The following is a 27,494-nucleotide window of genomic DNA, read 5'->3' on the forward strand; positions in this document are numbered from 1 at the left end:
AGGCCGTTGCTGACCTGGATCTCAGCAGCCTTCATCTTGGAAGCCTCCAGCACCTTGATGAGCTCCATGTCATCCACAGGGTTGCCTTCGGAGGAGCTGAGCCTGTACAGGATCTGGTCTTCGATGTCCTTCAGCTCCTGGTGCATCTTGGCATTACTGACGATGAGCTGGTTCTTAGCTTCCTCCAGGTCTGGCCGCTCCTCGGCCACTACCTGGCCCAGCAGCTGGTCCTCTAGGCCACTGCCAGGGGAAGGGGACACTGTGTGTGTAACAGCTGGCAGGCTCCAGAGGGCCAGCCTGGAGTCTGCTCACCTAGCTACCTGTGCCCGCAGGGTTCTGAGAGCCCAGCACCCCTGCCAGCGTCAGCCTGGGAGGCCTCGCCTCTGTCTCGGGCTGCAGGGCTAATGCGGAGCCTGCCTACAGAGCGACCAGTTCTCAGTGAGACCCCGGTGGCAACCGCGGATCCCAGGAGGGGTCAGGTGGTTGGATATGTGAGTTGCTGGGGTCATTGACAAACTTCATCTCGGCAGGAGGGGGCTGGGTGACCAGTAGGGGATAGGCCTTTCACCACCTCATCTGTGGACAGGTTCGTACTGGCCACTGACACGGAGGCCTGAATGTGGAGTGGGCCTGTGGGCTCTGTGCAGGTGGCCAGCAAAGTGTACCCATTAGCCTGACACCTGCTCACAGCAGCAAGGCAGGAAACAGGGCTTGGGTGCAGGGCATCAGGGTGTGCCTGACTCAGGGCTCTGGGACAGCTCTGGGGGTGAGTGCACAAGGGGCTGGCAAGGGCTGAGCTGTGGGGGAAGGGCACCCAGACAAGATGGCGCTAGCGCTGACCAGGGAGGCTGAGGGGTCCTGACCAGCGATCAAGGAGGTGGGGGTTCTTAGCTGGAAATGGTGGCAAGTCAGGGGAGCTGGTGGAGGTGCTAGAAAGGCCCGGGGTGCCAGGGCGCCTCGGAAGAAGCTGCTGGAGCCTCTGGGAAAGACCCACGAGTCTTGGCCTGGGGGTGGGAGAGAGGCGGGAGGCAGAGCTGGTGCTCTGGGTTGGGGGCCGCGGGGCTTACCTGGGCGACAGGGTGAAATTGATCAGGGTGAGTTTCGTGGCGATCTCGGGCGTGTAGTGTGGGTTGGGCAGCTTGGTGGTGATATACATCCTGAAGTCCTCGTGGTAGGGGATCACCGTGTCCCCCAGCTTCAGCACCGTGTTCCCCTGCTGCTTGTACGTCTACGGTGGGCGGGATGGGCAAGCGCTGTGGCCCGGGCTTCCCCAGGGAGGCAGCGGATGGGGCCGCCCTCTCCCTTGCCCAGACCGGCAGGCTGCCCCGGCCCCCTGCCGCTGCAGGCCCACCTGCTTGAGCAGCACAGGCTCCAAGGCCGGGTCCAGCTCCTCGCCCACATTCTCCAGAAGGCAGGGCTTGCCAAAGCGGATGGCATTTTCCATGCTGCGCAGGAAGTCTCGGTCGCTCAGCTTGAACACATCCAGCCCACTGTCCTTCTCCTGTGGGCGTGGGGGCAAGTGGGGGGTGTGGGAGCTGCCAGCTTGCCCGACGCTCAGCTACTGCCCCTGCCCCTGCCCCTGCTAAGCCCGGCTGCATGGGGTGGCCACACCAGGCAGGGGGGCTCACCATGTTCTTGATCCATTTGTTGGCCTGGCCCTGGGGGTCAATGAAGTGAGTCCAGCGCTGGGAGAACTGGTTGATGACCCCGTTCTCCACTGATAGTGTGTCGTTGGGGAGGCCAGCAATCTGTGGGGCATCAGGCTGGGTCAGGGATGTCACGCAAGCAGGGTCAGCTGGGGCGACAGCTACTCCCAGCTCTATGCTTGGCTATCTCGTCCCTCTCCTTGTGGCGCCCCTGGAGGTAGGGGCAGGCGACAGTGTGCATGGGTCTCAGCCCACAGGACCCTGACTCTCTCCTGCTCTCAGGCTGGATCCCGACACCCTCCTCCTCTGGGCCTTTCTGCCCTCTTGCCTACCTAGTCCTCAGTCAGACCATCTCCCCAGAGCCCACGGGCCATCGGTACCCTGGCCTATGCTCTCCCTTGGCCTCTGCCAATAGCCTCTTGGTTTTCTCCCTGGGCCAACTTTACCAGTCCTTCTGGGTCTAGCTCAGATCTTTTTTGGGGAAAACTTTCTTAACCTCACCCTGGATGCTGCTCTCCTATCCCAACCCACTCTGACAAGCACCCCTTGAATTCTCTGCCCCAGTTAGCTATATCCGTGCCACACCATGTTCAGCTTTCTCCTCTCCTACCCACACCCTCTTGCTGGGCCCGAGCAGGTTCAGGGGAGGCATCTCTGAGCAGGCCCAGGAAAGAGGAGCGGAGGAAAGCAGGAGGCTCCTGGCTCAGCCCAGTCACTCCAGCCCCCACCCCCCGGGTGGGCACCTGCCACGAGCGGATCTTCACAGGGTTTCCCAGCGTCCCAATGAGTGTGGGCTCAGCAGTGTGCGGGACCTTGTGTCTTGTGAGCTGCTTGACCCAGTGGTCGTAGAGCACCGTGCGGTACTGGCCCTGGGGAGATGATAGCCTCAGGGCCACCCCACCACGACACGTGGGACGTCCTCCCACCTCCCCTGTCCCCCAGCACTCAGTAGTTATACACAGAGGTAGAGCCCAGACGTGGAGTCAGACACTTGCACTCAGGTCCCACTTTGGGTGACTTCCTTGGCCCCCATAAGCCTCAGCCCTCCTCTGTGAAGCAGGAGTAATGACAATAGGCCCGCCTGTCAGCGAGGCTGTGAGGACCAAATGAGATGCCCCCAGCAAGCATGCAAGTGCGAGCTCAGGTTTCCCACTAGAAGGCCAGCCCCGCCAGGTGGGTCTTCTGGCTGTTTCCATGCCTGGAACAGCGCCTGGCTCAGACAGGGCACCCGAGAAGCTGAGTGAGTGTGTGAGGGAAGAGCCGCCCTGCAGGCTGCCCCTCGTGGAGGCAAGGCTGTCGCAGCGAGGGCTGAAAGGCTCCTCACCGTGAAGGGGCCCAGGTAGGCCACGAAGCCGGCGGCCACCAGCACGTCACCGGAGATGTTGCCAAGCATATGCTCCAGGTTCTCCACGGTCTCCTGCCAGCGCACCTTCTCATCCGACAGCCCGTTGATGAGCTGCAGAGGCGGCCCCGTGGGGTGGGCTGTGGTTGGCCAGGCCAGGGGCTGGGGAAGGGGTGCAGGACCTCCCCCCGGCCAGACTCTCGCAGCCCAAAGGCCCTCCCAGCCGGCCCTGCCGACCTTGTCCGCGCGGCCCAGCCGCTGCTCGCACTGCTCGCACTTCAGCTCCAGCTCCTCCTTCTTGGCGATGCACTCCCGGTACTTGGTCTGCATCGTGGCGATGCCGTCCTCCACCTCGCGCAGGCGCTGCTTGGCCTCCTCCAGGATCCTCTGTGTCACCTCCAGGTCATCCTGGGCCTCCCGCAAGGCTTGCTGCAGGCAGAGGGCCCAGGGCCAGCTTGCGGAGGGGCCCCGGGAGCGCCCTCGCCTTCCTCCCCCGCGCCCCCCAGCTGCACCTGGGCCTCACCCGCTTGGGCTCCACCGCCTTGGCCACAAAGTGGTACTTGTGCATGGCACGCACCCACTGGCAGATGGAGGTGCAGGCCTTGGACACCTTGGCAATCGCAGCCGGCTGGAACTCCTCGTTGTCAATGTACGGCTGGATGGCTTTGATCACCGCCTCCCCGATGTTATCCTGGGGCGGGGAACCCGGGGCATCAGGGGGCAGCTTTCCAGGGAGGAAGGGGCAGTGGGGCCTGCTGAGGAACACCCTGCTCGTGCTCTGAGCCCCACGCCCTGGCACAAGTGTCTTCCTCAGGGAACAAACAGAGTCCAGAAAGGATCCAGGATTCCAGAGAATATGACGAGAGACTTCATCCACAAGAAACCATGCAGTCTCAAGGTCTGGTAATATGCAGGCCCCATTAAAAACTCACTTAGCGACAAGGGCTACTTCCTGACAGGTGTGGAGACCAGCGAGTGATTCTGATGCCCAAGCAGGCTCACGGTCAAGGGTATTAATCCTCGCCCTGAGAGCTCACCACACCCCCAGGGTTCCCATCCCACCCTGTGAGACTCCAACTCCGTAGTTCAGGATGAGCCCAGGAATCTGCATTGTTCATGAACTCCCAGAGCTCAGAGCCTGGGACCAGGGAGCCTGAGCACTGGCTGTGTGCACTCCCGATTTGGGCTGAATTAGGCGTGTGGGGCCTCTGGTTTCTAGACTGATAGAAGTGGAAGAGGAAAAATGGGGAAGCCTGTAGGGGGTCCAGCTGCCTATGAGCCATGATCTCCACCCTCCCAGCACAGCCTGGGGTGTCTGGGGCCCCATACTGACTCATGGAGGTGGGCGGGGGGCAGGCGCACAGGCAGTTGTCCCCTACCCAATTTCTGGGCTGAATAAAGTCCCCTAAGAGGGTGGTGGGCTCCAGGCTGACCTACCCACGAAGCAGACCCCAAGAGAGAATGTGGCCGTGGATACTGAGAGCCCCAGATAGACACCAGACAGAGAAACCCAGGGACAGACAGCAGAAGCTGAACCTCGGCTAAGGCTGAGGGAAAGGCAACGGTTGCACAGACAGTGCAAGTCTAGGCCAAGGCCATGGGGGTCTCAGGGAGGAAAGGGCACGAGAGGGGATCTCCAGGCTGCAGAGCTCCGGGGTGACTGCCACTCCCACCAGCCAGAGAGCTCCTCCGGGGCCAGGATATGGTCCCAGTCAGCTCTGTGGCAACGGGGCTGTGTGTGTTCCGGCAAAGGGAGACAGGAAAGAGAGCCCTACACTGGGGGTGGGGGGTGGGGACAGACTCCTCTGCCTGCTTCCCTGCCTCACTCACGGGCCTGCTCACTTTGTGCCCGGCATGCTCACCTTGTCGAACTTGAAGAGGCTGTCGAGGAAGCGGCCAGGGTCCTGCAGCAGCCCCTTGCCGGGCTCCCAGTAGTCGTCCACCTTGGAGCCAGGCCTCTCTCCAGGCACCTTCTTGGGCTTGATGCCCTTCATGATGCACATAGCCTCTATGACCAGCTTCACACCTGGAGGTGGCCGCTGCATGGCCCGGACCTGTGGGTCGGGCCAAGAGTGGGGAAGGGGAGACCCATCGCTGCCTGGATACCCCTGGGCAGGGACAGCTATCAGACAGGGTGGGCCCCACCAACCCAGCTCCTACCACCACAGACAAAGGGCATGCTTCTGCCAGTGGTCCCTTCTGCTCCCCCACATAGCCAGGCCTGACCGCAAGATCCTAGATGCTCATTTCTCAGGACCCAAAGCCCTCCCTGTGTGCCTGTCTGGGCCATGGGGGTTGGTACAAGGAGGTAAGGGCAGGCAGCTGGGTTCAAGCCCTAGTTCTACCCACACCTCTCAGCACAGGACCCCCAAGGGATGTGGAGAGAGAGGGCCTGGGGGCCAGAGGCACTGGGACAGATGCCAAGGGGGAAGCTTCGGGCGCCACCTGGCCACCCACCTCGGTCACGTCATTCTTGTTGAGGTTGCGCAGGCTGGCCAGGGCTGCATCCAGGGCAGGCAGGGCCTCATCCAGATCCTTCTGGGCGTCGTCAGCAATAGCTTGTGCTTTCCTGGCCTTCTCATTGGCCTTGATCTCCTCTGCTTGCACCGAATTCCGGGTCTCCTGAGCAATGGCTGTGTCCACCTGGGGACCAAAGGCAGGGAGGGCCCAGCTGGTGATGTGCCGGGAACAGGTGTGTCCACCCCGTTCTCCTTCCTGCATCTCACTCTCCCTGGGATAAAGGGAAATGAGGACAGGGATGCACCATTCTCCAAGGGCCCTCTTGGAGCTCTGGGAACGCGAGAAGCCCATTCCAAGTGCTCATGGTGGGCCTGGCATGGGGCTCAGGGCTTTACATGTTTGAGCATGACTGCCCTCCAGGGAAGGACCCCCTAAGCCTTTAGGACATCGCCAGGCAAGACAGAGAAAGGTGCTCCCCCACATCACGTCCTTTCTATCTGCTGGAAACTTTTCCGATACACTGACTGTGCAGAGCAGGAGGCGACCGCTTCTACCAGGAAGCTGTCATAAGGAACTTGCGAATCTGAGATGTCTGCTGTGCGGAGCCGGCCCTCGAACTCGGGGGTCTCATGAAGACTTGGAGGGAGACTTGGGCAGAGTCTGCCTGTGGCAGCCTGCCACTCAGTCCCTTTTGTGGTGACCAGGGTTTGGGCTGCCTGTCTTGCTCTTCACCATCTCCCCTGCCCAGTGCAGGGCCTGGCACAGAACAAGTTCCAAGCAAACTCTTGTTGAATAAACAAATGACTACTGACTGAGGAGCTAGCAACCTGCAGAGGTAAGGCAGCCAGCAGTCTCGTGGTTGCATGGGGAACCCGAGCATCCTCAGACATGGTCAGACAACAGGGAGGAGGGCCAGGGAGCACCCCTGACCTTGATCTGCTCCATGGTGAGCACGGTGTCCTTGGCAGCCTCTTCCAGCAGGGGGCGCATCATCTCCAGCTCCTCCTGCATCTTGGCCACGTCCTCGGAAGTGCGCAGCAGCTGGAGGATGGGGGGGGGGGCACAGAGAGGAACGGGTATGACAGGGTCCCAGAAAGAGAGCTGGGCATGGAGGGGGTTGGGGAGAGGGTCCTGCAGGGCCGCCCATCCTCATTCATGAGTGAGAGGCTGTGGCTGGTTGCCCAGCGAGCCCTAGAGGAAGGGAGCAGTCCCCTGAAAATCTGTGGGGTGACCTGTTTTGGCCTTGCCCTTATTCATTTGGTAAGGGAGGATGCTACCCATTTAAACACTGCAGCCTGCCGACTGAGGGCTGGGCCTCCCCGGGTCAGGGCTAAGCCCAAGCAGGCAGAACCACGGGCTGCTAGCCATTGCCCACAAAGCCCCACTCTGGCCCACCTTGTCAAGGCCACTCTTCATGCGGTTCTTGGCAGTTTTCAGCTCCTGTTTCTTCTGCCCAATTAGGATGGAGAAAATATTAAGCAGCTCCAGGTAGCTCTTGGGGGTCACGTAGTTGTGACGGGCCAGCTCAGCCAGGTACTCGACACACTTCTGGGCCACCGACTGGTGGATGTATACGCAAACCTGAATCTGTGGGGTGGGAGACCACTGATGCCAGCCTTGTAGGGCCCCAGCAAAGACAGGGCAGCCTGGTCCCAAGGAGGGGGTCACATGTAGGGACCTCAATGCCTCTCACACTCACTGCCTCCTATGATCCTCATAACCTCCGGGTCAAGGTCACCTCTTCTGCAGAAGAAAAACTCATGACCCAGAGAAATCAAGGGGCTCATTTAAGTTCACACAGCTGTCAAGGGCAGAGCTGCCTTTGAACGTGAACCCTGGTGTCTTCCCAATCTTGGCCCCGTGTCCTCATCACAGGTCCTAAGGCCTGCCTCTCTCTGAGAGTCCTAAGGTGGGACCTGGGGGAACAGAGGACCCAAGGCCTCAGCATAGCTGAAGAGGGAAACAGGCTCGCTCCAGTTCTTGGCCCCCAGGTGACGCTCACTCTCTGGGTTGGACCAGACAAATCTAGCCCCCCATCAGTGGTCTTTGGTTGTGTCAGGGGGCTCTTTGAAGAAAACTGCCACAAAGCCCTGAGGGAATTACTGAAACAGTGACTGTGTAACTGTGTGTCCGACCTCCTGTACCACCGTGACAACCTTGTGGCATTGCCATGATGACACAGATGAGGAAACAGGCTTGGAGCAGGTCAAGCTGTCGGTCCCAATGCCCATGGGTGTTGGGCCTGGGACTCTCGCACAGGCCCCAGTGACCGTAAGCCTAACCCTAAACCAGTTCCCCCTGACAGGCTGTTCCTCACCAAGACACCTACCAGTCCTCCAATTACTTCAGCAGTGGCTGCCAGGTCTGGGATCTCATTCAGGAACATGGTGGCCACAGACTCCAGGGCCTCTGCCGGCCATTCGCTAAACCAGTCAATGGTACAGCAGTTGACGAGGGAGGGGAACTGCCTCAAGCGGGCTCGGAAGACCTCTCCGATGGGGCTGGGGGACCAGGAGGCCAAATGAGACACCGACTCCCACCCCCAGGAGTCCAGGAGCCTCCTCACGGCAGGCCCGTCCCCGCATGGCCACAATGGCCGCCTGTACCTCATACACAGCACCACGTGGATATTGCTGCGCACACGCCTGGTGTAGGCGGCCATGAGATTGGCCTTGGTGGGCTGCAGGCCCTGCTCCTGGATGTGGGGCCGCATGGTGCTGATGATCTGGTCCTGCTCATCCGGGCTGTAGAGGTTGGGAATGTCGCCTGAGTTCAGGACATTGTTGATGTCCTCCAGGAAAGACTCGTTCTTGATCTGGGGGGAGATGAGAGTACAAAAGTTAAGCCTTGATGATGGCCCCTGGGTGTTGGTCTCCCTGGACCTTCACAGCAGCCCCATTTTACAGACCATACTACTGAGGCTCAGAGAAGCTCAGGGTCATACAAGTGACCTCGCAAGTCAGGGTCTAGGACTCATACCCAGGCCTGCCCTACCACGGAGACTCTGACATCACCACTGGGCTGTGGAAAGGCCCTGGGTCCTGGGTGGGGGATGTGGCACCTTATTCTCACTTTCCAGGCCTCCCCATGCCTCAGTTTCCTCGCAGGAGGAAACCAGGCCCCAGGCAGAAATAGGTCCTTGCCAGACTACATGAGGGGACCCTGGGGGTAGGGGCAGGGCTGGGAACAGAGGGGACCCTGCACAGAGTGGGACACATTCCAGAGCTTCCGCCTCGGCCCCATTCTGACCACCAGCCAGGTTGAAGCACTACTTGATTTGTTTCGAGACCCCAGAACCACCACCTCACTTTCTCTTAGAGACCTAGGGCCAGGCCTCCTGCCTAGGGAGCTCTAGAGGGAGCAGCCCCCATAAGGGGCACCATGGGCACAGTGCTTCGGACACGAGTCCTGTGGTCCTCGAGGAGGGAAGCCTCTGGCCAGTGAGTGTGGTGTCACCTGTGGTCAGCTATGGTGCCCTTGGGGTATAGTAGTGACCTATGCCTCCCTAGCTCTGACAGGCTGGGTTTGGCCCCATGCACCTGACCCACCCAATTGTGGGCCCCCCACCCCCAGTCCCAGCCATCCCTCCAAACATCCACCCCAACTGATAGTGACCTGGGCCCGAAGGACCAACTACTTTCTAGGATGCCACACAGGAATGGGGTCATATCCAGCCCACCCTGCCCCCTGCCCCCTGCCCCCTGCCCCCTGCCTGTGGCCGTGGCACCTGAGTGTCAGAGAACAGGAAGGTGATGGGCAGGCTATGCAGGCCAGCCTTGAGCAAGATCTTCTTGACATCTTCACGCCACTCGGTCATGCCGTAGTTCTTGGATAGCTCAATCTGGAAGCACTCGTACTCGGCCCTGCAGACAGGAGTTTGGGTGGAGGCGTGCCAGAGCTCGAGGCCAAGTGCTGAGCGGTGGGTGCCCTCACCCCACCCCAGCCATCTGGAGTCTGGCTCCCATCCTGGGCAGATCTGCCGGCTTTCCAGGCCCTGAACCTGCTCTCTTGCCTCCGGACCTCTGCCTGAGCTGTTCCCAGGCCTGGAACGCCCTTCCCGTCCATCCTCCCAGCTCTGATCCTGAGAGGAGGCCGCGGCCATGTCGTCTAGGAATTCCTCCCGGATGTCTGCGGCCACACCGCCCTCCTCACAGCACCATAGGGCACTGCTGTTGCCTCTCCTTGGAGCTGAGGTCCTCTGCCCAGTGTGTTCAGACACCCGTGGCTGGGGGCCTGGCCCGGGTGGCCCCAGCTCCCCCAGCTGTGGAAGGACATAAACAGAAGACACAGCCTGCCACCGGCCACCCAGTGCCCAGCATGCCCGCGGCCCTCACATGTGCGAGGCCAGCCGTGTGAGGGAGCTGCGGCCGCTGCCGCCCACGCCCAGCAGCAGCGCGTTGCCCAGGGCCTGGCGCAGGGTGCGGCTGATGCGGCAGATGTGGCTCATGGCATCCACGAAGAGGACCAGCCTCAGCTTGGCCGTGTTGATCTGGTTGTAGTCTTCCATGTACTCCTCAATCACCTGCATCATCTGGGGCCCGGGAGGGAGGGGGAGACCTGGGTCCTCTCTCCAACCCCATGCACTAGGACCCCCCACGGAACGCACCCCCTCCCACGGCCAGCCCTGCTCCTCTGCCGGGCGGGGTGCGGGGCCTGGCTTCCAAAGGATATGGCCCCATGCACCTGACCCACCCAACTGCGGGACCCCCGGCCCCAGTCCCAGCCATCACTCCAAACACCCACCCCAAATGATGGTGACCTGGGCACAAAGGACCGACCACTTTCTAGGATGCTATACTGGGATGGGGTCGTATCCAGCCCACCCTGGACCCTGCCCCCTGCCTGCGGCTGTGGCACCTGAGTGTTGGGGAACAGGAAGCCAGACCTGTTCAGAAGCTAGACCTAAATGAGGCCAGACCTGTGGGATACACAGAGGCCTGAGGGGCGGGGTCAGACCTGGCCTCTTTCCTCTGGGCCTCGCCAGGTGCACTGAGCTGGGGCCCTCGTGAGAGCTCCTGGGAATGAGGAGGGGATGTGTGTGCAGGGAAAGCACTGGGAGGCCCACTCCAGCCACGCAGCTCCAAGGCCTCTGACGAGGTCTCTTCCATGCCTCCCTGGGGTCCTGACTCAGATCTGTGCCCCCAGGGGCCCTGCTGCCCCTCTGTGGGCAGGATGACAGCCCCTCCCACAGGCCAGCACGTCCATGTTCACAGCGCCTGTCCCAGATGAACCACAGGCTTATCCTCGGAGGCAGGCCAAACAGGGCCTGCTGCACTCTTCAGACAGGTGAGGAAACGGGACCTAGAGAGGCAAGGGCTGGCCTTCCAAGTCCTGACCCTCTGGTCATAGCGTGGTGGTCTGTCCGTAGCGCTGCAGAGGGCCGGGGTCCTGGGCGGGGGGGCAGAGCGAAGGGGCCCCTCACCTTCTTCTCGCTGGTGATGAGTTCGTAGGACTTGACATCGGAGCCTGGCGACATGAAGTCCCCGTAGAGGATGGGCTGGAAGGGACAGACCTCGACAAAGGTCACCTTCCACTGCTCTATGCAGCTCTCCAGTAGTTTGTCGAACCAGCCTCGGTCGTCGTCGCTCACCAGCCGGTCGCGGAACACGCGGCAGCTCTCGTGGTACCACAGCCGCAGCAGCTGCACCTTGTCCTGCAGCCGCCCCACGTCAGCGCCTGCCCCTTGTCCCCCGAGGACCCCGTCCCACACCATGCTGCCCACGCCCAGCTGGCCAAGTGCCCGCTGGGACCCAGCTTCTCCCCTCTCAGGGCCCCCACGGCTGCTCAAACCCCAAGCCTGGGAGGAATGCCTGGTTCTTACACCTTCCCAACGCCCCGCCTCTAGCTGCTCCGCAAGCCCCTCGGACTCCTGCTGCCGCCTCCATCCGGGCTTCCCCGCCTCTCCCTGGGTGAGTAGATGGCCCTCAGGAAGCTCCCGGGCCCTTCTCGCTACCTTTTTGGCTATAGCTTGGCAAGGCCAGGGCTGGCGTCTGTCCTGTTCACCAAGTCTCCCCAGCTCCAGGCTCTGCACGCACTGACCCATCCACCCCCCATTCCAAGTGCACATCTGTCCCCATCGACCCCCAGGGCTCCCATCAGCTTCAGGACCCTATGGCTCCCGCAGCGAACAGTCTGCCCCAGCCCACCCAGCACACTGACAGCCCACTCCCTGCCACGGTCCTGCTCCGTCCTCCTGGGCGTCTGGTCCCTAGAGTGCATCCCTCTCACTCTTCCTCCCAAATCTTCCACACAGGGCCTCCACCAGGAACCCTCTCTCTCCCTTGCCTTGCCCTGGATCCTTCTGTGTGATCCCCATCATCGCTGCCAGCCTAGGCATGGGTCTGAGCTGCAAGCCAGGCCGCTGCTATAGGAAAGCAGGGGGCCTGGAGCCCAGCCTGCAGCCCAGCCTGCTCCTGGCCCCACCCGGGGCCTGGCCAGCTCAAGGCTGGGCTGTGTTGGAGCGGTAGTAAGGCCGAAAATCGAGGGGCTGGGGAGGACGCTGAGGGCACTGTGGGCTCTCCTCCGCTGGACACTGGGAAGGGAGCCTGCCGGATTCTCACCTCGACCTTAGCCGGGTCGGCCATGAGCATACCCTGGAAGACCTTGGAGAGGTCCCTCAGGTTGAAGGTGTAGTGGGACTTGGCCGGGGTGGGCAGCAGCTGGGAGGTGATGGTGGAGTACACCATGATGGTGGCTTCCACGAGGGGGCCTGCGAAGTGGGCGATGGTGGGGGCGCCAGCTGTGGGAACGGGAGGGTGGGCCTGAGTCACACGGGCCGGGGCTCCCTGTACCGCCTCTGTGGATCCTGACCCCCTACCTCTGCCAGGGCTGTGTTCTCCCGCAGATGCCCTCTCCCCAGCCTGCGGGCGTGGGCTCCACCTGTCCTTCAGCCCCTCTTGGACGCCACCTCCCCCACAAGCTCTTCCTGATGCCCCGCAGCCTGGGGTGAGGGGTCTCCTTCTCTGAGCCCCCCTTCTACAGCCTCGTTACTGACAGGCTGTCGGGCACTGGGGCGCATCCACGGAACCGGGGACACTAATGGGGTCAGTGCTGGCCGGGGCCCTTACTGCCTTGCCCTGTGCGGCCGTGTCCCAAACCCTGGTGCTCAGCCATGACCCGCAGGGCTTACCAGCCCCTCGGAGCGGCTGCCAACACCAGCCTGCATTTTCATTACTAACAGAATCTGGTTTCTTGTTCTTTAAAAACTATTCAACTCTTTGCTGGGAACCAAAATTCCATCAGTGGGAACTTGGGGCAGAGGGAGTCCCCTGAAGTGGGAAACAAGTAAAGAAGGGGCGGAAGGGCTCATCCATTAGTTACCACAGGCACTGTTCTCGGTCCTGGGCACAGAGGGTGGTCCCAACAGACCCACTCCTCACCCTCCAGCTGCCATTCTGTGGGGCTCTTCAGCAGAGCGGACAGAATGCCATGCAGATGCCTGCCGCAGGACAGCAGTGTTGGGGGAGCCAGGGTTGGCGTGATGCCGGGGGAGGCCTCATGAGGAGGGACGCTCGGGCAGAGAACTGGAGAAGGGCGGTGTAAGCTGGCCCGGAACCGGAGCAAGTGTGCCAAGGCCTGGGGTGTTCAGGACCAGTGAGGAGGGGGTGAGAGTAGAGAGGTGACGAGGGGCAGGGATGGCTCCGCCTGCCACTGTTGGCACTTGGGCTCTTGCCTGCAGTTGAGCGGACGAGGAACGTGATCCCGATGAATGTGTGAATGGGTCCCTCGGGCAGAGATGACTAGGGGGCTGGGTGGGAGGGGGCGGTGGGGTGAGGGAATGGGGATGGGGGGGTTCACCTGACCTGAGAGGAGGGGCTACCCTCCAGCAACAGTGACGGCCCGGGAACGTGAGGACTGAGAGAGCTGAGCGTTGGCCTGGCCACACGAGGCCACCGGTGACAAGGGCACACTCCGGGGAGTGTTGAGGCACAAGGGAAAGTGGGAAGGGTGGCTGGTGCCAGCCTGAAGGCACAGTGCTCTTGAGCCGTGCTGTCCACGTGAGCAGAGAACTGGAGAGCTGGCCAGGGTGGGTGGGAAGGGGCCCAGAGCGGCTGTTCTGTGCTTTGTTGTTAAGGTGGGGGAAATCAGGACCCGTCTGCTTGCTGATGGACCGGCCCAGTGGGGGTGGGCTCCCCCCCACCCCCACACACGTGTTCTTACGCAGTGTGTTGGGGGTGGAGCCACAGCCTCCAGCAGACAATCTGGGGTGGGATTCAGGCTTAAGAGAAGGGCTCTTTGGCCGCGCCCAGGAGAAAGACTGCTCATTCCCAGGGCCAAGACAGAGCCAACAGAGGCCTGGGTGCAGGTGAGTGGGGGACAGGGAAGCCTCAGGAGGACGCTGCCTTCTGATGGCCTCCTTCAGCTGAGGTGGGGGAAGAGGTGGGACGTGTGGCGGGACTGGAGACCTGACGCGGTCAGTCACCCCGCTGCACTGACCACCAGATCCACCCTGTGCAAGGCTGCCACACCAGAGATGCCCGCTCCTTGGACAGGGCCGGCCTCTTTGGAGCCTCCGCTTCCTTACACAGGGCGGGAGTTTGCTGGATTCCTTTATTCACTCATTCAACTCACATTTACCTTGCTTTTACTACGGGTTGTACATAGCCCAGGCACTGAAGGCCTGACTGCTGTGTGAATGGTTGAATGAGCCTGTGAAGGCGTTTGCTCTAGCTCAAGGGCCCCACGTGAGCCAGAGGATGGTTCTCTGTGGCCACTGGGACCCAGCCTCAGCCGCACGCAACTGGAGCCCAGGGCTCACTCTGGCAGCAGCACCCCACCCCACCCAGGCCCTGTCCAGGCCGGCACTTACGCACGGGCTCCCGGTAACTTCTCTCCCCGAGGAGTCCATCTGGAGGGTTGAGGGAGAGACACGGGGCTCAGAGTTAGGTGGGTCCCTTGCTGCCCACCTTGGCCAGCTGGGCCAAACTGGGCAACCCCCAGAGCAAAGTGCCCCCACCCCTTGCTGGGCCTGTAGGCAAGTTCTGGCCTATCAGCTCTGGCGGCAGGGCAGGCCAGGCCAGAGGAGGCAAGGCCTGACTCCCAACACCCACCACCTGGCACAGTGCCAAGGGAAGTTCAAAGGTCAGAGTGTATGTTAGACAGGAGGTGGGCTGGTGGGGAAAACTGCATCCTGATGCAGTGGAAGGTCAGGCCACTTCGTCTATTTCTATCTTGGTGGTTCTTCCTGATTTATGAAAGTAACATCCTTCCACCAGCTTTTCTGGGCAAGTACTAACATACACGTGTATACTTATGCAGGTGAACTCACAGGTGCACATATGTATAAATCATATATTCAGCAATCACCACGTGCCAGGCTTCATGCTAGATGCTACATGCGATGTCTTATTTAACCTTCGTGACTTGGGACGGTGGGCACTAATATCATCGCCCATTACACAGATGGAGAAACTGAGGCTCGGAGAGGTTCATGAATTTCCCAAAGGTAACACAGCTGAGTAAAGGGTAAGCCAGGGCTGAAGTCAGTGCCTCAACCACTCCACCCTTTCCAGCAGCTGCACAGCTCTTAGGAGTGGCTTCCCAGGCCTGGGCTTCTGCCTTTGTCCAGGGTGTCCCCCACTTCCAGCCGGTGCTCACCCATCCAACTGCCCAGGATGGTGGAGAAGATGCGCTTCTTGCTGACCTCGTCCATCTCGGCAAAGGACAGGTAGTTGAAGTGGCGGGTCAGCCGTGGGGTGATGGCATTCCTGCCTCCACCCGGGGGGCCCATGGCACAGACAAAGTTGATGTCCACCAGGTGCTTGAAGGCTCCTGGAGTGGAGGCAGGAAGTCAGGAGACAGCCCTGCCCAGGGCTGAATTATGACTTTTTGTGGGCCCTAAGCACTTTGCCCTCAAGGGTCTCCTCCTCTATACCAAATATTGAAAGTGATAATTTATAACAGTATTGGAATAAAGACAGATATGTCAACATCATACATTTAAAATGTTCTTTACCCTTAAAAGTTCATTTTCCCGATGATCTTAAAAGAAATCAAAACATTTCTGCGGACCCTCTAAAAATACTGTGGGCAGTAGGCCCTGTGCCTCCCCTGCCTAACGGATGAGGCGCCCTGCCCTGCCCAGCATGCCCAGCCCGCACCCCACTGGCCCAGGCCGGCCGGCACGCACCAATGACCTTGCGGTCATACCAGCCACCGTGGTCCATCCACTGGCGCAACAGCTCGATGGGTGGCTGGGCGCCATATGTCTCCAAGGCTGGCATATTCAGGTCATCGATGAAGAAGATGAAGTTGCGCCCCAGGGGCGGCCCAAACACACCCTTTCGCCTGTGGGGAGGGGCTGTGTGAGCCCAGCACCCACTGGCACCAGGTCCTCTGGGAAACCAGGGGTGGTAAGATGGCAACTGCCTTCAGCTTCCTCTGAATTGTTAGACCTCTTGAGCAGCCCCTTGTCCTATTCTGAACATCCTGGGACGTCATGCTTGGTTGCCCTGAGTCTGGGCTCCCTTCAAGTTGAGTCCTGCCTTGCAGGCAGAAGCATATCAAGCCCCACCCAAGTACCCAGCCCAGGGCAAGCACCCCTGGCCGGGCTTAGGAATTCCTGATGGATGAAGGGTCTAGAACAGTCTGCAAGAGAGCTCAGGGCCCTCTAGGAAGTTTTTGGCCAACCCGAGAGCATAATTTGGTTAGGAGCTGGGAAAACAGCTGGGTGAGCAGGCTGGGAGGACACTGGGGCATAGAAAGGAAGGAGGTGCCTGCCTCTTGTCCAGCTTGCTGTCGATGAGGTCCTGGGTTTGGTTGGCCGACGTTCGGGCTGAGAAGGTGAGGAAGTGGCTGATGTACTCCAGCGGCAGGTTCTTGAGCAGCTTGTCGGAGATTGTGAGAGTCTTCCCCGTGCCTGTTGGCCCGATGCACAGAACCTAGGAGAACAGGGATCACGTGTTCAAGACTCACACTGGGTCTGGCACACGGCAGGAGCTTCCCCCCTGTCAATGTGGGAGGCCAGCCACCCCCCAACTCGGGCCTTGGCGTGGGTGAGGCTGGGCACGGCGGGCGCACTCACGGGCTTGTGGTTGACGAGCAGCATGTCCAGCAGGCAGGACATCTGCACCGTGTCCATGGTAGGCACGATGATGTCGCAGTAGTTGGTATCCGGCATCATGGTGAATGGAGTCGAGGAGTCCATCCACTTCACCCAGGCCACCTGGAAGCACAGGTAGCTCTGGGCTGGGCCCAGAACCCCGCTCCACTCCGCTCTGCCCAGTGCACCAGGACGACGAGGACATGCACTGCTAGGCCATGGCAAGACAGCCCATGTGAGGGGCTGCTTGGGACTGAAACAGGAAGCCCCGTGCCCTCCTGTCTGCTCAGGGTGGGGCGTCCCAGAACCACTGGGAGTGGGGGGCTCTCTGCACACAGCTGCCCAGGTTGGGGGCTTCCTAGAGACTGCTTAGATCTCAGCGTCAGGCAGGTGTCCTGGCAACTGGACAGCCTAGAAGTCAAAGGCCTCTGCTGTTCAATTTCAGGCTATCCGAGGGTGTGGGGGCCAGAACCATAGGTGTTGGCATCACTGGGATACGGAGAGATCCCCCAGCCTGGTCTCCCCCAGGCATCCCTACCTGCATGATTTCCTTCACCCACAGGTGTGACCCAGCTTGCAGACCTCCCTTGATGAGGGGGCTTGCTATGGTCAAACCACAGGTCACACTGGGGACAGTTCTGATTGTTAGACTCAAGTGTGCCCTGTGAGATCCCCGGCAGGACCATGCGTAGTGGCCATCTCTGCAGACGCCTCTCTGCCCCCTCCTCGTCCTGGGCTGGGGTCCTGATGCTGGAAGCACAGTAGGCTCCCGGAGCCCTCGCTGGCTGATAGGAGCGATGGGACCCCACGGCAGGCCAGGAGGGCTTGCTGCCCAGCCCTAAGGACACCCAGCCCCTAGGAAAATGGGGATTCTAAGTAGAACTGGGTCAGCCATCCCTGGGCTCAGCATCAACATGGAGGAAGCAATACATGTGGTCGGGAAGGGAGGAATGCCAACATCTCCCGCTCCCACGTTCAAGTCCAGCTCTGCCACCCACTAGCTGGGTGTGGCTGTTCTGAGCCTCAATTTCCTTATCTGGAAATTGGGCACAATAATAACCACACTGTGGGTCTGTGAGGATCCATGAGATAATGCAAATACCCACCACCTGAGACCTGTGGCCATCCGCATGGGCTCCTCTCTGCAGTCATTATTCATCGAGGAGGACAGCCACCACCCAGTGGGCCCTTCCGTCCTGCCCCCTCGACACAGGCCTGCATTCACCTGCTTGCCCTCCTCATCTTCGTCCTCATCGTCGTTGGTGCTGCTGATGCCTGCGTCCTCCAGCCTGTAATCGAACACCAGCCCCTCCTCTGGGAAGTGCATGGTCAGCTGCGAGGGACCGGAGGAAAACCAGGCTGTGAGGCCCAGGAGTCTGCCTGGCTGCTTGTCCCTGGGGGCCTGGGCCCCCGGACGGCCCCAGAACACCCAGCATTCGGCACACACATCCGGGACCTGGGACCCCCGCCCGGGGGCTGCCGCCTCTCACGTTTTCTATCTTCATCTTGATCCTGAGCCAGTGGCTGAAGCTGATGCGGCCGGCGCTGTCCCCTGTGGCACCCACACTCCAGATCAGGGAGAAGATGAACCAGGGCTCAATCAGCTCTGGGATGCGACTCAGCTTTTCGGGGGGTATCTTCCTGAGGCCCTGGGGACAGTGGGGACCGCATCAGGCCCAGGCAAGAACAGTGCTGAGCAGCCCAAGGAAGCGGGGGTGGGGGGCATCCCTGGGCCTCTGCCATGTGGTCTGGTGTCTCTGCAGCAGACCAGATGGGGTGACTCCATAACCCATGTGAGCCAATCCGAATCTCTCTTCCGGGAAGCTGGGCTTGGGGTTCAGGGCCCTCGGGTGCCCAGGACAGAGAGCAGGGACGGGAAGGAACAGGCCCCCAGCCCCACTTGCTCAGAGCTGTACCTCTTTCGGCAGAAAGGGCCTGAAGAAGCAGTCTAGCAGCTTGAGGAGACTCAGGGTCAGGTTGCTGTTAGTTGAGGCGATCACCTCCCTTACCGAGTGCCGGACGAAAGTGATGGAGCCCTACGGGGGATGAGCACCTGGCTCTTGTGGCTGGTGGCCAGAGCGCCCTGCTGCCCCACCTGGGCCGGGCACACGGTGACCTCGCTTACCTCCAGGAAGCGGACAAAGAGGGCCTTGAAGCGCTCCTCATAGGGCTTGAATAAGGCAGGGAGCCTCCTCAGCCAGCCCTCGACAAAGGGCATGAGCCCCAGGATGCTGGGCTCCAGGTACACCATGCCGCAGCGGGACACTGTGGCTGGGGAGGCCACTGCCAGGTCCTGCACCTCGAACATCATGGTCATCGCCTGGCACCAAGATGGACTGTGTGAGTGGGCTGGCTGCCGGTTCCCAGGGCCGGGAAAGGGGCTGCAGAGCCACGGGGACAGCAACGGTGGGCAGGCCGCAGGGCAGGCTGGGGACCAGGAGCAGTGGTGGGGTGGCGGGGACTCAGGAACCCCTCGGTCCTCAGCTGATAATATAGCTCTCCCTGGGGCCGTGAGAAGAACCAAAGTCAGGAGATTCCTGGCTGCTCTGTGGCCAGCCTAGGAGCAGGGCATTTTGGGGTCTCTGGAGCAATGGAATGAGAGCTGTGGGCTATGCTGCCGAACCTCCAGGCGCTCTCTGCAGGGCTCAAGAGACCAGCTCCGAGCAGCTACCACGAATGGCTCTCCCACCAGGTGAAAGCCCTCCTCCTCTGAGAACCACACCTCACACACCAGGCAGATGGCCCTGGGGCCAGACTCCTGTCTTGTTGCTAAGACGTCTGAGCCAGACTGGGCCACCATGGCCACAAATGGGCCTGGGAGGCACAAGGCAGAGTCAGCCAGAGAGCGGTGGGTGGTCGTCCCAGACCTGGGCCCAGCGCATCCCAGAACGTGGTCTGCAGAAGGGCAGCCCTGGGCAGCGGCCCCCGACATGGCCGAGGTGCGGGAGCTTCGGGGCAGGGACGGCCTGGGAGGCAGCCGTGGCCCTGAGAAGGAGCGGGATGAGGCTGGCCAGCATGTTGTGGCCCCCAGGGCCACCAGCTGCAGAGGAGAGCTGGGAAGGCGGACGGGTAGACGTACCTCTGTGAGCTTGATGATCTCCCCAGAACTGAGGCACAGTTTCTTGTTGTCGTCCAGCACCGTGTTCATGTTCTCTATCCAGACAGCGTCCACCGGCCCGTCGAACATGTACCACTTCTTGTTGGTGTTGGAGGCGATGGCCCCCGCCCGGATGAGGGACGGGAAAATCCCGTCTGTCCTGCAGCCCCCAGGAGGAGAGGGAGACAGGGTGGCAAATGCAGCTGGCTCCCAGGGAAACCTGGCCGCCAGTCTGGCCCTGCTCTGTTAGGGTTTTTCTCTTCAATATCTTCATTTAAAAACAATAATGGGGAAAATGGGACTTTTTGGTGCAACATGGTGTTAAAAAAATGTGTGTTTATATTCCTTCTCTGCTGAATCTCCACTAGAGTTATATTAAAGGAAGATAAAAGGTGATATCCTGGGGGGAAAAAAGGAAATGGGGGAGGAGGCAACAGCAGAAATGGGGGTCCACCCAGTTCTGGGAGACGGGAGGAGGAGAAGGGGCAAATGACCTAGCAGAAAAAGCAAGGGATGGGCTGTGAGATGTATCCAGTTCCTGCCTCAGAACCCAGGAAGGCTCAAGCTTCAGAGGCACCAAATGCCAGGGAAAGTGGTGGGTAGGGGGACATTTTTCTGGTCTGATCCCCAGGCCCCCCACGTACCCATGCAAGAGCCTCGAGTGGGTGTGGATGAGACCCTTCACCAGAAAGGGGGAAGCAGGCCAGAGTCACATTTGGAAAGATGGGTGACTTCTCCTTTCCAGTGCCCACCCCCCACTGGGTTCCCAGAACACTGGAACCAAGCAGAACTCCCCCGCAGAGACTGGAGACTTCTCCAGAGAAACAGAAGCACCCCAGAGAAAAGCCTCCCACATGCTGACTTTGGGGGGTCTCCACCTAGTTGCTATAGCTCAGAGCACTTTCCCTGATACGCACATGTCTGCCTGGGGCTGGAGGCCCTGAGAGGGACCGCCGGCCCCCTTGGGCCATGACAGCAGGCAACATTTACTGAGAACTTGGTATGTGCCACGCTGTCCAGACATCTTCCTTATATCCCTTATATCCAGCTCATTTTTTCCTTACCATGATCATGGCGCCATTATCATCCCCACTTTGCAGATGACGGCACCAAGGCCAGGGAGGCAGAAAGGTCACTCAACAAGGAAGTGCAGTGATGAGTAGAGCCCCAGGCATTTGGGTTCCAGAGCCTGAGCTCCTGACCTCCCACTGGGCTAGGGGAGGGAGGCCCATGGCCCACAGCCCCCAGAGGTCTGGGTGCAGGGTGGTCCCTGGAGAGGGGTCGGCACGACTCACCATTCATGGGTGAGCAGGTCAAATTCTCCATACAGCTGGCCCATCGTGATGGACTTGGGGTTCAGCACGTAGTAGTTGACGGCCTCATACACACCGCCACTGATGGACGGCTGTCCTTTCAGCGAGGTCATGGCGGCTGCCAGGACTCTGTAACACTGGGGAGATAGCCATCTAAGAGTGAGCCTCCTGGCTCCCCAGAGCACAGGGCTGGGGTGGGCTGCAGGCCACAGGGAGCAGGAGGGGTATTCTAGAGGCCACAGAGGTACAAATGGGGGCCAAGACCCATGTCGAGGCCCCACGCCCCTCAGGCCCTGTCTGGGTAGTGAATTGCCTGGCTTGACTCCACTTACGTTGCTCTTGCCAGAACCGGTGGGCCCGACGAGCATGAGGCCGTGCCGCACCACCGTGGTCTCATAGAGCTGGATGCACTTGGTCAGGAAGCCTGGAGGACACGGCAGTGGAACTCAGGGGGTAGAGCATGGGCTTGGGGCCTGGCTCTGCCACTAGCTTGCTGTGCGACCCCAGGGGGGGATCACCCTGAGCCTCAGTTTCCTCAGAGATGAGGGCAGGTGAAGCCCTAAGCACAGGGACTGGCACGGAGTAGGCACTCTGCTAATGGCAGCCATGATTTCCACCACGACTATTATTCCCTAACATGCGTTGGTCAGGTGTCCAGCTGGCATGGGCCCCAGAAGCGACTCCAGCCCCAGAGCCTCTGCCCAGCCCACTGAAAGCAATGCCCTGAGTAAATGGTGGCCAATACATGGCAAAATCCCAGGGACAAAATTGGAGCATCAGTCAGGAGCTTCGACTGACCAAGACCAGAGCTGTGGGACAGCTGCCCGTTGTAGGCAGAGGGCCAGAGCCACACAGGTAGGGAATGAGCATAGCACTTTGGCCCAAGAGTGGCTCGGGGAGTTGGTGGGGGGCGCTGTGGCGCTGCATGTCTGGGAGGCCCTGCTAATGGGACAAGGTCCAGTTATTCAGTGATTGCTAAGCTGACCCAAGGCCAAGAGGGAGAGATTTTGAGGCTTCACTCAACAAGCCCTCTGGGACCTGGCGGGCAGCAAGTGGCATCAGAGCTCCATGTGGAATGAAGGACAGTGGAGGGCGTGGGGGTCAGACCTTGCAGCCTGAGTGCATCAGGCCCCAGAGGGGGGCCGTGTAGCCAGGGTGGCCACATGGCCAGGGGTGACTTCCTGGAGGAGCGTCCTCCCCACTCCACAAAGGACTGGCAGGGAGGGTCTAGGAGGAGAGGAAAGGTCTGCCGGGCTAGGGATGGTGGGACCAGAGCTCGAGCTGCATGGCCGTGCAGTGGCTGCGTTGAGGCCCCCACCTTCTATCAGGGAAGAGGGTTGAGGTCAGAGGGAGACTGAAGGCGGCATCCCCCAGAGTTCTTCCATCTGAGTGGTGGCCTTTGTAACAAACTGGTTCAAGGAAGGCCCAAATGTTCCTTAGCCCAACGACACCAGGGCTGTGGTCCACAGGCAGTGTGAGCAAATCCAAGATGGCAGTAATATGCTTTGCTCCAAAAGAGGACAGTAGGGGCTGTGGTGTGGTGGGGCAGGGGGCGTGGGCAGGTCACAGCTCACCATTTCCCCCAGTGATGGCATCAAACCCCATTGCTGCCCCAGGAGGTAAGGATGGGGCAGAGGAGAGCCTCTATCAGGGAGGAGCAAGGCCCAAGAGGGGCCCAAGTGCTGTGACTGCTCCCCACGAGGGGTGGGAGGCTAAGCAGGGGGCCTCGGGGAGATGACAGGATCTGCTTCCCCGCTGTAAAATAATCAGCAAACTATACATTGGTCTTTGCCCCGTTCCTAATGCAGAGCTCCTCAAACCATTGTCAATAGGATGCTAGGAGAATCTTCTTTTCTAACACTTAGTCTTTGACATTGGTTCCTGACACCCTTGTCATTTCCGGAGTGCTAGGAATGTCTGTTGATCTAATGAGGCGCCTCGTGGTGGTGGGCTCCCGGGAGCGGGCTGGTCACCAGGAAGACCAAACAATGGTTAGATGCTTAGAACTTTCGGGCTCACTCCCCCATTTCCAGAGAAGGGAGAGGGGCTGGAAGTGGATGATAATTGATAATAATTTATCATGCCTACATGATGAAGGCTCCATAAAAATCCCCAAAGCATGGGATTCGGAGAGCTTCCTGGTCGAGGAACACATCCATGTGCTGGGAGGGTGGTTCACCCCAGACTCCAAGCAGGCAGACCTCAGCCCCTGTGTCTCTTCACCTGGCTGCTCATCTGTGTCTTTCCCATATCCTTTATCATGTAGGTATATCAAGTATATCAAGTATAAACGTGTTTCCCTGAGTTCTGTGAGGTGTTCTAGCGAATGATCAAACCTAAGGAGGGGGTCGTGGGAACCTCGGATTTGTAGCCAAGCTGCCGAAAAGTTATGGGTAACCTGGGGACCCACTACTTGTGACTTGTGACTACTTGTGACTTGGACTCTGATTAGTGTCAGAACTGAGCTGAATGGTGGGACGGCCAGTGGAGAATTGGTGTCGGAGAACTGGTTGGTGTGGGAAAACTGCCACGTCTGGTGACAGAGGCATGAGTGGGAGAGAGGACTTTCTCCTAGACATCTGTCAGCTGCCCTATCCCGGGGACTGATTGACCTGCCGCACACCTGGCCAGGCGTGAGCGACCCTGAGGCAGCACTGGCCCGTCTTCCGCCCCTGCCCCGGATTCCGGGGCGGCCACTCCCAGACTGTAAGGGGGCGCTAGCGGCTCACCGTCCACATCCTTAAGGTTGCTGTTCTCACAGGCCTTGCGAATGGCCTTGTCCAGGATGCCGTAGTCGGTCTCCTCCTCCCTGATGGTGGGGAACAGGTCTGACACGATCCCAGAGAAGAGCTTGAGGTCCTCCTGCAGGAACTTGGGCACGTTCACATCTCGGATGGCCCGGAGGCATATCAGCTCCTGCAGCAGAGGCCGGTGGAGCCTTCAGGGGACCCGGGTCAGACCCGTCCCCAGCCCCTTGGGAGCCCTCCTGCGGCCCCGCACCCTGGGCTCCTTGGGATGGAGCTCACCTCATCCATGCTGGGGTTTTCTCTCTTGAGGTTCCCAGCAGCCGAGATCACAGTCTTCACAGCTCTCATCCCGAAGTCATAGTGATCCTGTCACCGCCGCACAGGAGGGGGGGCAGGTGGGCCCTGTGCCTTGGGGGGCTGCTGCCTGGAACACTCTGCCTCCCCACCTAGTACCTGGCCCTCCCCAGCTGGAAGTTGCAAGGTCACACCCCTGCAGGCCCCCGCCTGAGCCGGATGCCCTCGACCGTATGCCTCTGGCACCTTCTGCTTACCATCCCAGTGGCCCTCTCCTTCACCGGCTCACCTCGTCAGCATCCCCTGCCTGACTCGTGGCCCTTGAAGGTGAGGACTCTGTGTGGGTCCGACCCTGGAAGAGTCCTGCGGCCCCAGCACTGCACCAGGGGCAGGGAGGCGCTCCGGTTTGTTCAACACATGAAAGGAGTTCCCATCGGTGCCGCGGTAGGGCTGGTCCTGAGGGCCACTGAGCTTCCTTCTAACATTGTCTTAACATCTCTCCAGACCCACCTTTTCAGCCACACCGCCGTGGCTTTTCTCTTCTTTGCTGCTCGTTCTATTTCTCTCCATGTGGTATGGAAATAGTTACATTTTTATCATTTTTTCCCCATGGGGCCAGACCATGAGAGCTACATCTGGACTGGACCCACAGACCAGCACACTTCCCAGAAGTCTCGGACTTGCAGCAGCATGAAATGACGGGCTAGACTTGCCACTTAAGGTTCTGCATTTCCAGAACCATGTGGGTACAGTCGGTCTAATGGGAGGGCAGCGTTTTTGAAAGTGGATGGTGAGAAAGAAGGTGTGTGGAGGTGCGGGCATCCAGGCTGCGCTATGGTGGGCAGCTGTTTTTCCCAGTAACAGATCTGTCCAGCCCATGGGTTTTGGGGGGCCCCACCTGGCCAAAGGCAGCACGGTTTCCCCCTGGCTACAGTGACTAGTGTTCATCCAGGAGCAGGTCACCCAGAGGGGGCCTATTAGGATGACACCAGGGACTTTTTCTAGAACTATGAAGAAAGAGGAACTAAGCTGGTGGCATGTAAGCCCAGAGCTAGGCTCATCTTGCCACTGCAGGGGAGCCTGCCTGAGAAGGGAGCCAAACAGGGAAGCTTAGCCAGCAGTGCTGGGGTCTGTACCAACGGCAGCTGCCCCGGAAGCTGGGCTCAGCACGCTGTGTGGAAGGCCCATGGTGCCAGGCGGCTCCTGTCCTGCTCTGGTCCCACAAGACCCAGTGTACTTGCTCCTCAGCCTTGGGTTGTGTGGCTCTTGGTCTCCTAATGCTTGACCCAACTAGCCCTCGGCTGAGAAGTGGGGATGTAACTCCTATCTCATGGGGCTCACGGAGAGCAGACAGCGGCTCTCACACCCTGGAAGCTGGTGGGGGCAGGGCCTCACCTGCGAGCTGAGCTGCTCGGAAGACAGCTTGAAGGTGGTTGTGATCTTCTTGGCCAGCACACTGGCCTCATTGAAGCCAAAGGAGTAGAGGGAGATCTCTGCGATCATGGCGTAATCCGGAACCATCATGGCCACGGGCCGGAAGAGTGCCTGGGGCACGGCGGGCCCGTGTGAACGGAGAGGCAGGCCTCCCCTCCTAGAGTCCCGCCCACTCTCTAGACCATCCTTCTGGATGGTGGTCCTCAGTCCTCAGAAGGCAGACTCGCTGCCCTCCTGCCCCACCTGTGCTTGGATTCCCCTTTGCACCTCACCCACCACAGCTGACATATCCTCCCCTGTGGCTGGATGGCTCTGCCATTAGAAACCGGTTCTTCGTGTTGACCTGAACCCGCCCCCAGACTTCTCCCAAGCCTGAGGACAAGCCTGGGGCCTCCTCTCCATGGCTGGGGGTAGGTCTCAGGACCCCCAGGCAGGAGGGTTGCCCCGGGGAATCCTTGCATAAGCACTTAAGCACCTCTGAGGCCACATCCCCTGTGCTTTCCAGTACCCTGGGAAGCCTCTGTGCCGGAACTCGCCTTCAGGTTATCGGGGAGCTCCGTGCGGCCGGCGTATCCTGGGTTCATGGTGATAAACACCGCGCAGGATGGCACAAGTGGGATCTCGACACCCTCAAACATGAAGCGTTCCACCTACGGGGGAAGGGTTGGCTCACCTGCCTCTTCTCTGGATGGGCCCCCTCGTCCCTGTGGATGCCCTGTTCTGGCTATAGCCACTCAGCCCAGGAGAGAGGGTTGGCTCCTCTGTCAGGATCTAGCCTAAGACCTCGGGTCCTGGTGGCTACTGGTGTCCTCTGAGGTCCCATCTCCCTGAGGTCTTCACGCATCTCCTGCTACGCACACCCTATCCCCAGTTCCTGACACTGGTTCTCCTGGACTTGGGCAAACTCAGCTCTGACTAGGACTCAGAGCCCTACTGGGATGGGGTTGGGCACCTGCCAGCCTCCCAGCTCTTGTTGCCACGAGGAGACCTCTGGCCACTCTGAGTGAGGCTAGAGAAAGGACAAATGGCTGGGGCTTTCCATAAGGGTCAGGATGTAGGAGGGATCCCTTCATCCACCGAAGCTTGGCCTGAAAATTGCCCCCAGAGTGGGGCAGGGACATGGGGCTCCCTGACTGGCTACAAAAGCCCCTCAGAGACAATTCCACAAGGGGGAGTGGGACTGCCCAGTCCCCTACGAGACGAGAGAGGCTGGGCTCGCGGCAGGCCTGAGTGCCTGGCTTTTGACGCCACCAGCATGGGGAGCCTGTGGCAGCACGGGTGTGCTGAACAGCTGAGGTGATACGGTGGTAACCTGGAGGGGGCACGGGGTGGTGGTGGAAGCCTGGATGCTCACCCGCTGTTGCTGAGCCTTCTGGATGGTGGTGATCTGCTGTGCCACCACAGACAGCACCTCAATGTCGATGCGGTTGAACTCATCGAAGCAGGCCCAGGCCCCAGCACTAAGTGAGGTAAGCACAATGGGGGGATATGCCCACCTGACACCTCCAAGGGCCCCCTGTGACTCTGCCGGGAGGAAGCTTCCAACGGCCATCTTGGCCAGCTCAGCCATATTCCCACCACCCACCACCCTACCCCAGTGCCCACCAGGGGCTGAGCCTTTGATTTCTATTATCCCATCCTGTCCCCTCCACCGTCCTGTGAGGCTCCTCTCAGGCAGCGTCCCTGGGAGAGGCCAGCCGCCCTGCCCTGTCGCGTGTCACCCTCGTGCGCACCCTCACCTGGCCAGGCCCTTGAAGAACTTGCCCATGGCCATGAAGTCGAGCTGGTCAGAGCAGTTGAACACCACAGTCTGGATGGCCAAGGCCTTGCCCAGGTCTTTGGTGGTTTCAGTTTTCCCTGTGCCAGCCGGGCCAGCCGGGGCACCCCCAAACTTGAGGTGCAGGGCTCCAGTCAGAGTCAGGTAGCACCTGCAGGAGTGAGAGGAGGTGGGCATGGGCCACGCTCCTTCCTCAGGACTCCTGGAGACTTAGGGAGTGGTTCACTTTATAAAGAGGTTGCCTGTCCTTTCTCCCAAGTCAATCCCTCTGGTGCCCTGAAAGGCGGCTTTGACTGATGAAATTAGTAAAGCTCATACCCTCTAGATGCTTCCGGAGTGCCAT

At 60.1% G+C, this 27,494-nt stretch overlaps 1 protein-coding gene across 1 annotated transcript in view; it reads right to left on the reverse strand.

Annotated features, from left to right (window-relative positions):
• The window catches only part of DNAH1 (dynein axonemal heavy chain 1), a 73,387-nt gene that overhangs the window by 7,178 nt on the left and 38,715 nt on the right, over positions 1-27,494 (reverse strand). The window contains exons 28-63 of the mRNA XM_040628716.1: positions 27,114-27,302; positions 26,729-26,834; positions 25,911-26,024; positions 25,336-25,485; positions 23,926-24,012; positions 23,629-23,815; positions 21,232-21,323; positions 20,882-21,036; positions 19,569-19,746; positions 18,615-18,809; positions 18,406-18,525; positions 17,980-18,138; positions 17,715-17,822; positions 16,472-16,612; positions 16,168-16,328; positions 15,578-15,735; positions 15,046-15,219; positions 14,258-14,296; positions 12,009-12,187; positions 10,871-11,101; positions 9,783-9,979; positions 9,176-9,311; positions 8,055-8,263; positions 7,778-7,949; positions 6,844-7,035; positions 6,379-6,489; positions 5,446-5,631; positions 4,851-5,042; positions 3,512-3,679; positions 3,226-3,417; positions 2,971-3,102; positions 2,390-2,515; positions 1,629-1,748; positions 1,352-1,501; positions 1,068-1,228; positions 15-240 (exon numbers count right to left, since the gene is read on the reverse strand). Coding sequence (XP_040484650.1) covers positions 15-240; positions 1,068-1,228; positions 1,352-1,501; positions 1,629-1,748; positions 2,390-2,515; positions 2,971-3,102; positions 3,226-3,417; positions 3,512-3,679; positions 4,851-5,042; positions 5,446-5,631; positions 6,379-6,489; positions 6,844-7,035; positions 7,778-7,949; positions 8,055-8,263; positions 9,176-9,311; positions 9,783-9,979; positions 10,871-11,101; positions 12,009-12,187; positions 14,258-14,296; positions 15,046-15,219; positions 15,578-15,735; positions 16,168-16,328; positions 16,472-16,612; positions 17,715-17,822; positions 17,980-18,138; positions 18,406-18,525; positions 18,615-18,809; positions 19,569-19,746; positions 20,882-21,036; positions 21,232-21,323; positions 23,629-23,815; positions 23,926-24,012; positions 25,336-25,485; positions 25,911-26,024; positions 26,729-26,834; positions 27,114-27,302 — 5,593 coding nt within the window. The remainder of the gene's footprint in view (positions 1-14; positions 241-1,067; positions 1,229-1,351; positions 1,502-1,628; positions 1,749-2,389; positions 2,516-2,970; positions 3,103-3,225; positions 3,418-3,511; positions 3,680-4,850; positions 5,043-5,445; positions 5,632-6,378; positions 6,490-6,843; positions 7,036-7,777; positions 7,950-8,054; positions 8,264-9,175; positions 9,312-9,782; positions 9,980-10,870; positions 11,102-12,008; positions 12,188-14,257; positions 14,297-15,045; positions 15,220-15,577; positions 15,736-16,167; positions 16,329-16,471; positions 16,613-17,714; positions 17,823-17,979; positions 18,139-18,405; positions 18,526-18,614; positions 18,810-19,568; positions 19,747-20,881; positions 21,037-21,231; positions 21,324-23,628; positions 23,816-23,925; positions 24,013-25,335; positions 25,486-25,910; positions 26,025-26,728; positions 26,835-27,113; positions 27,303-27,494) is intronic.

Source organism: Ursus maritimus, unplaced genomic scaffold, assembly GCF_017311325.1.
Source record: "Ursus maritimus isolate PB19 unplaced genomic scaffold, ASM1731132v1 scaffold_14, whole genome shotgun sequence".
In the NCBI taxonomy this organism is placed as follows: domain Eukaryota; kingdom Metazoa; phylum Chordata; class Mammalia; order Carnivora; family Ursidae; genus Ursus; species Ursus maritimus.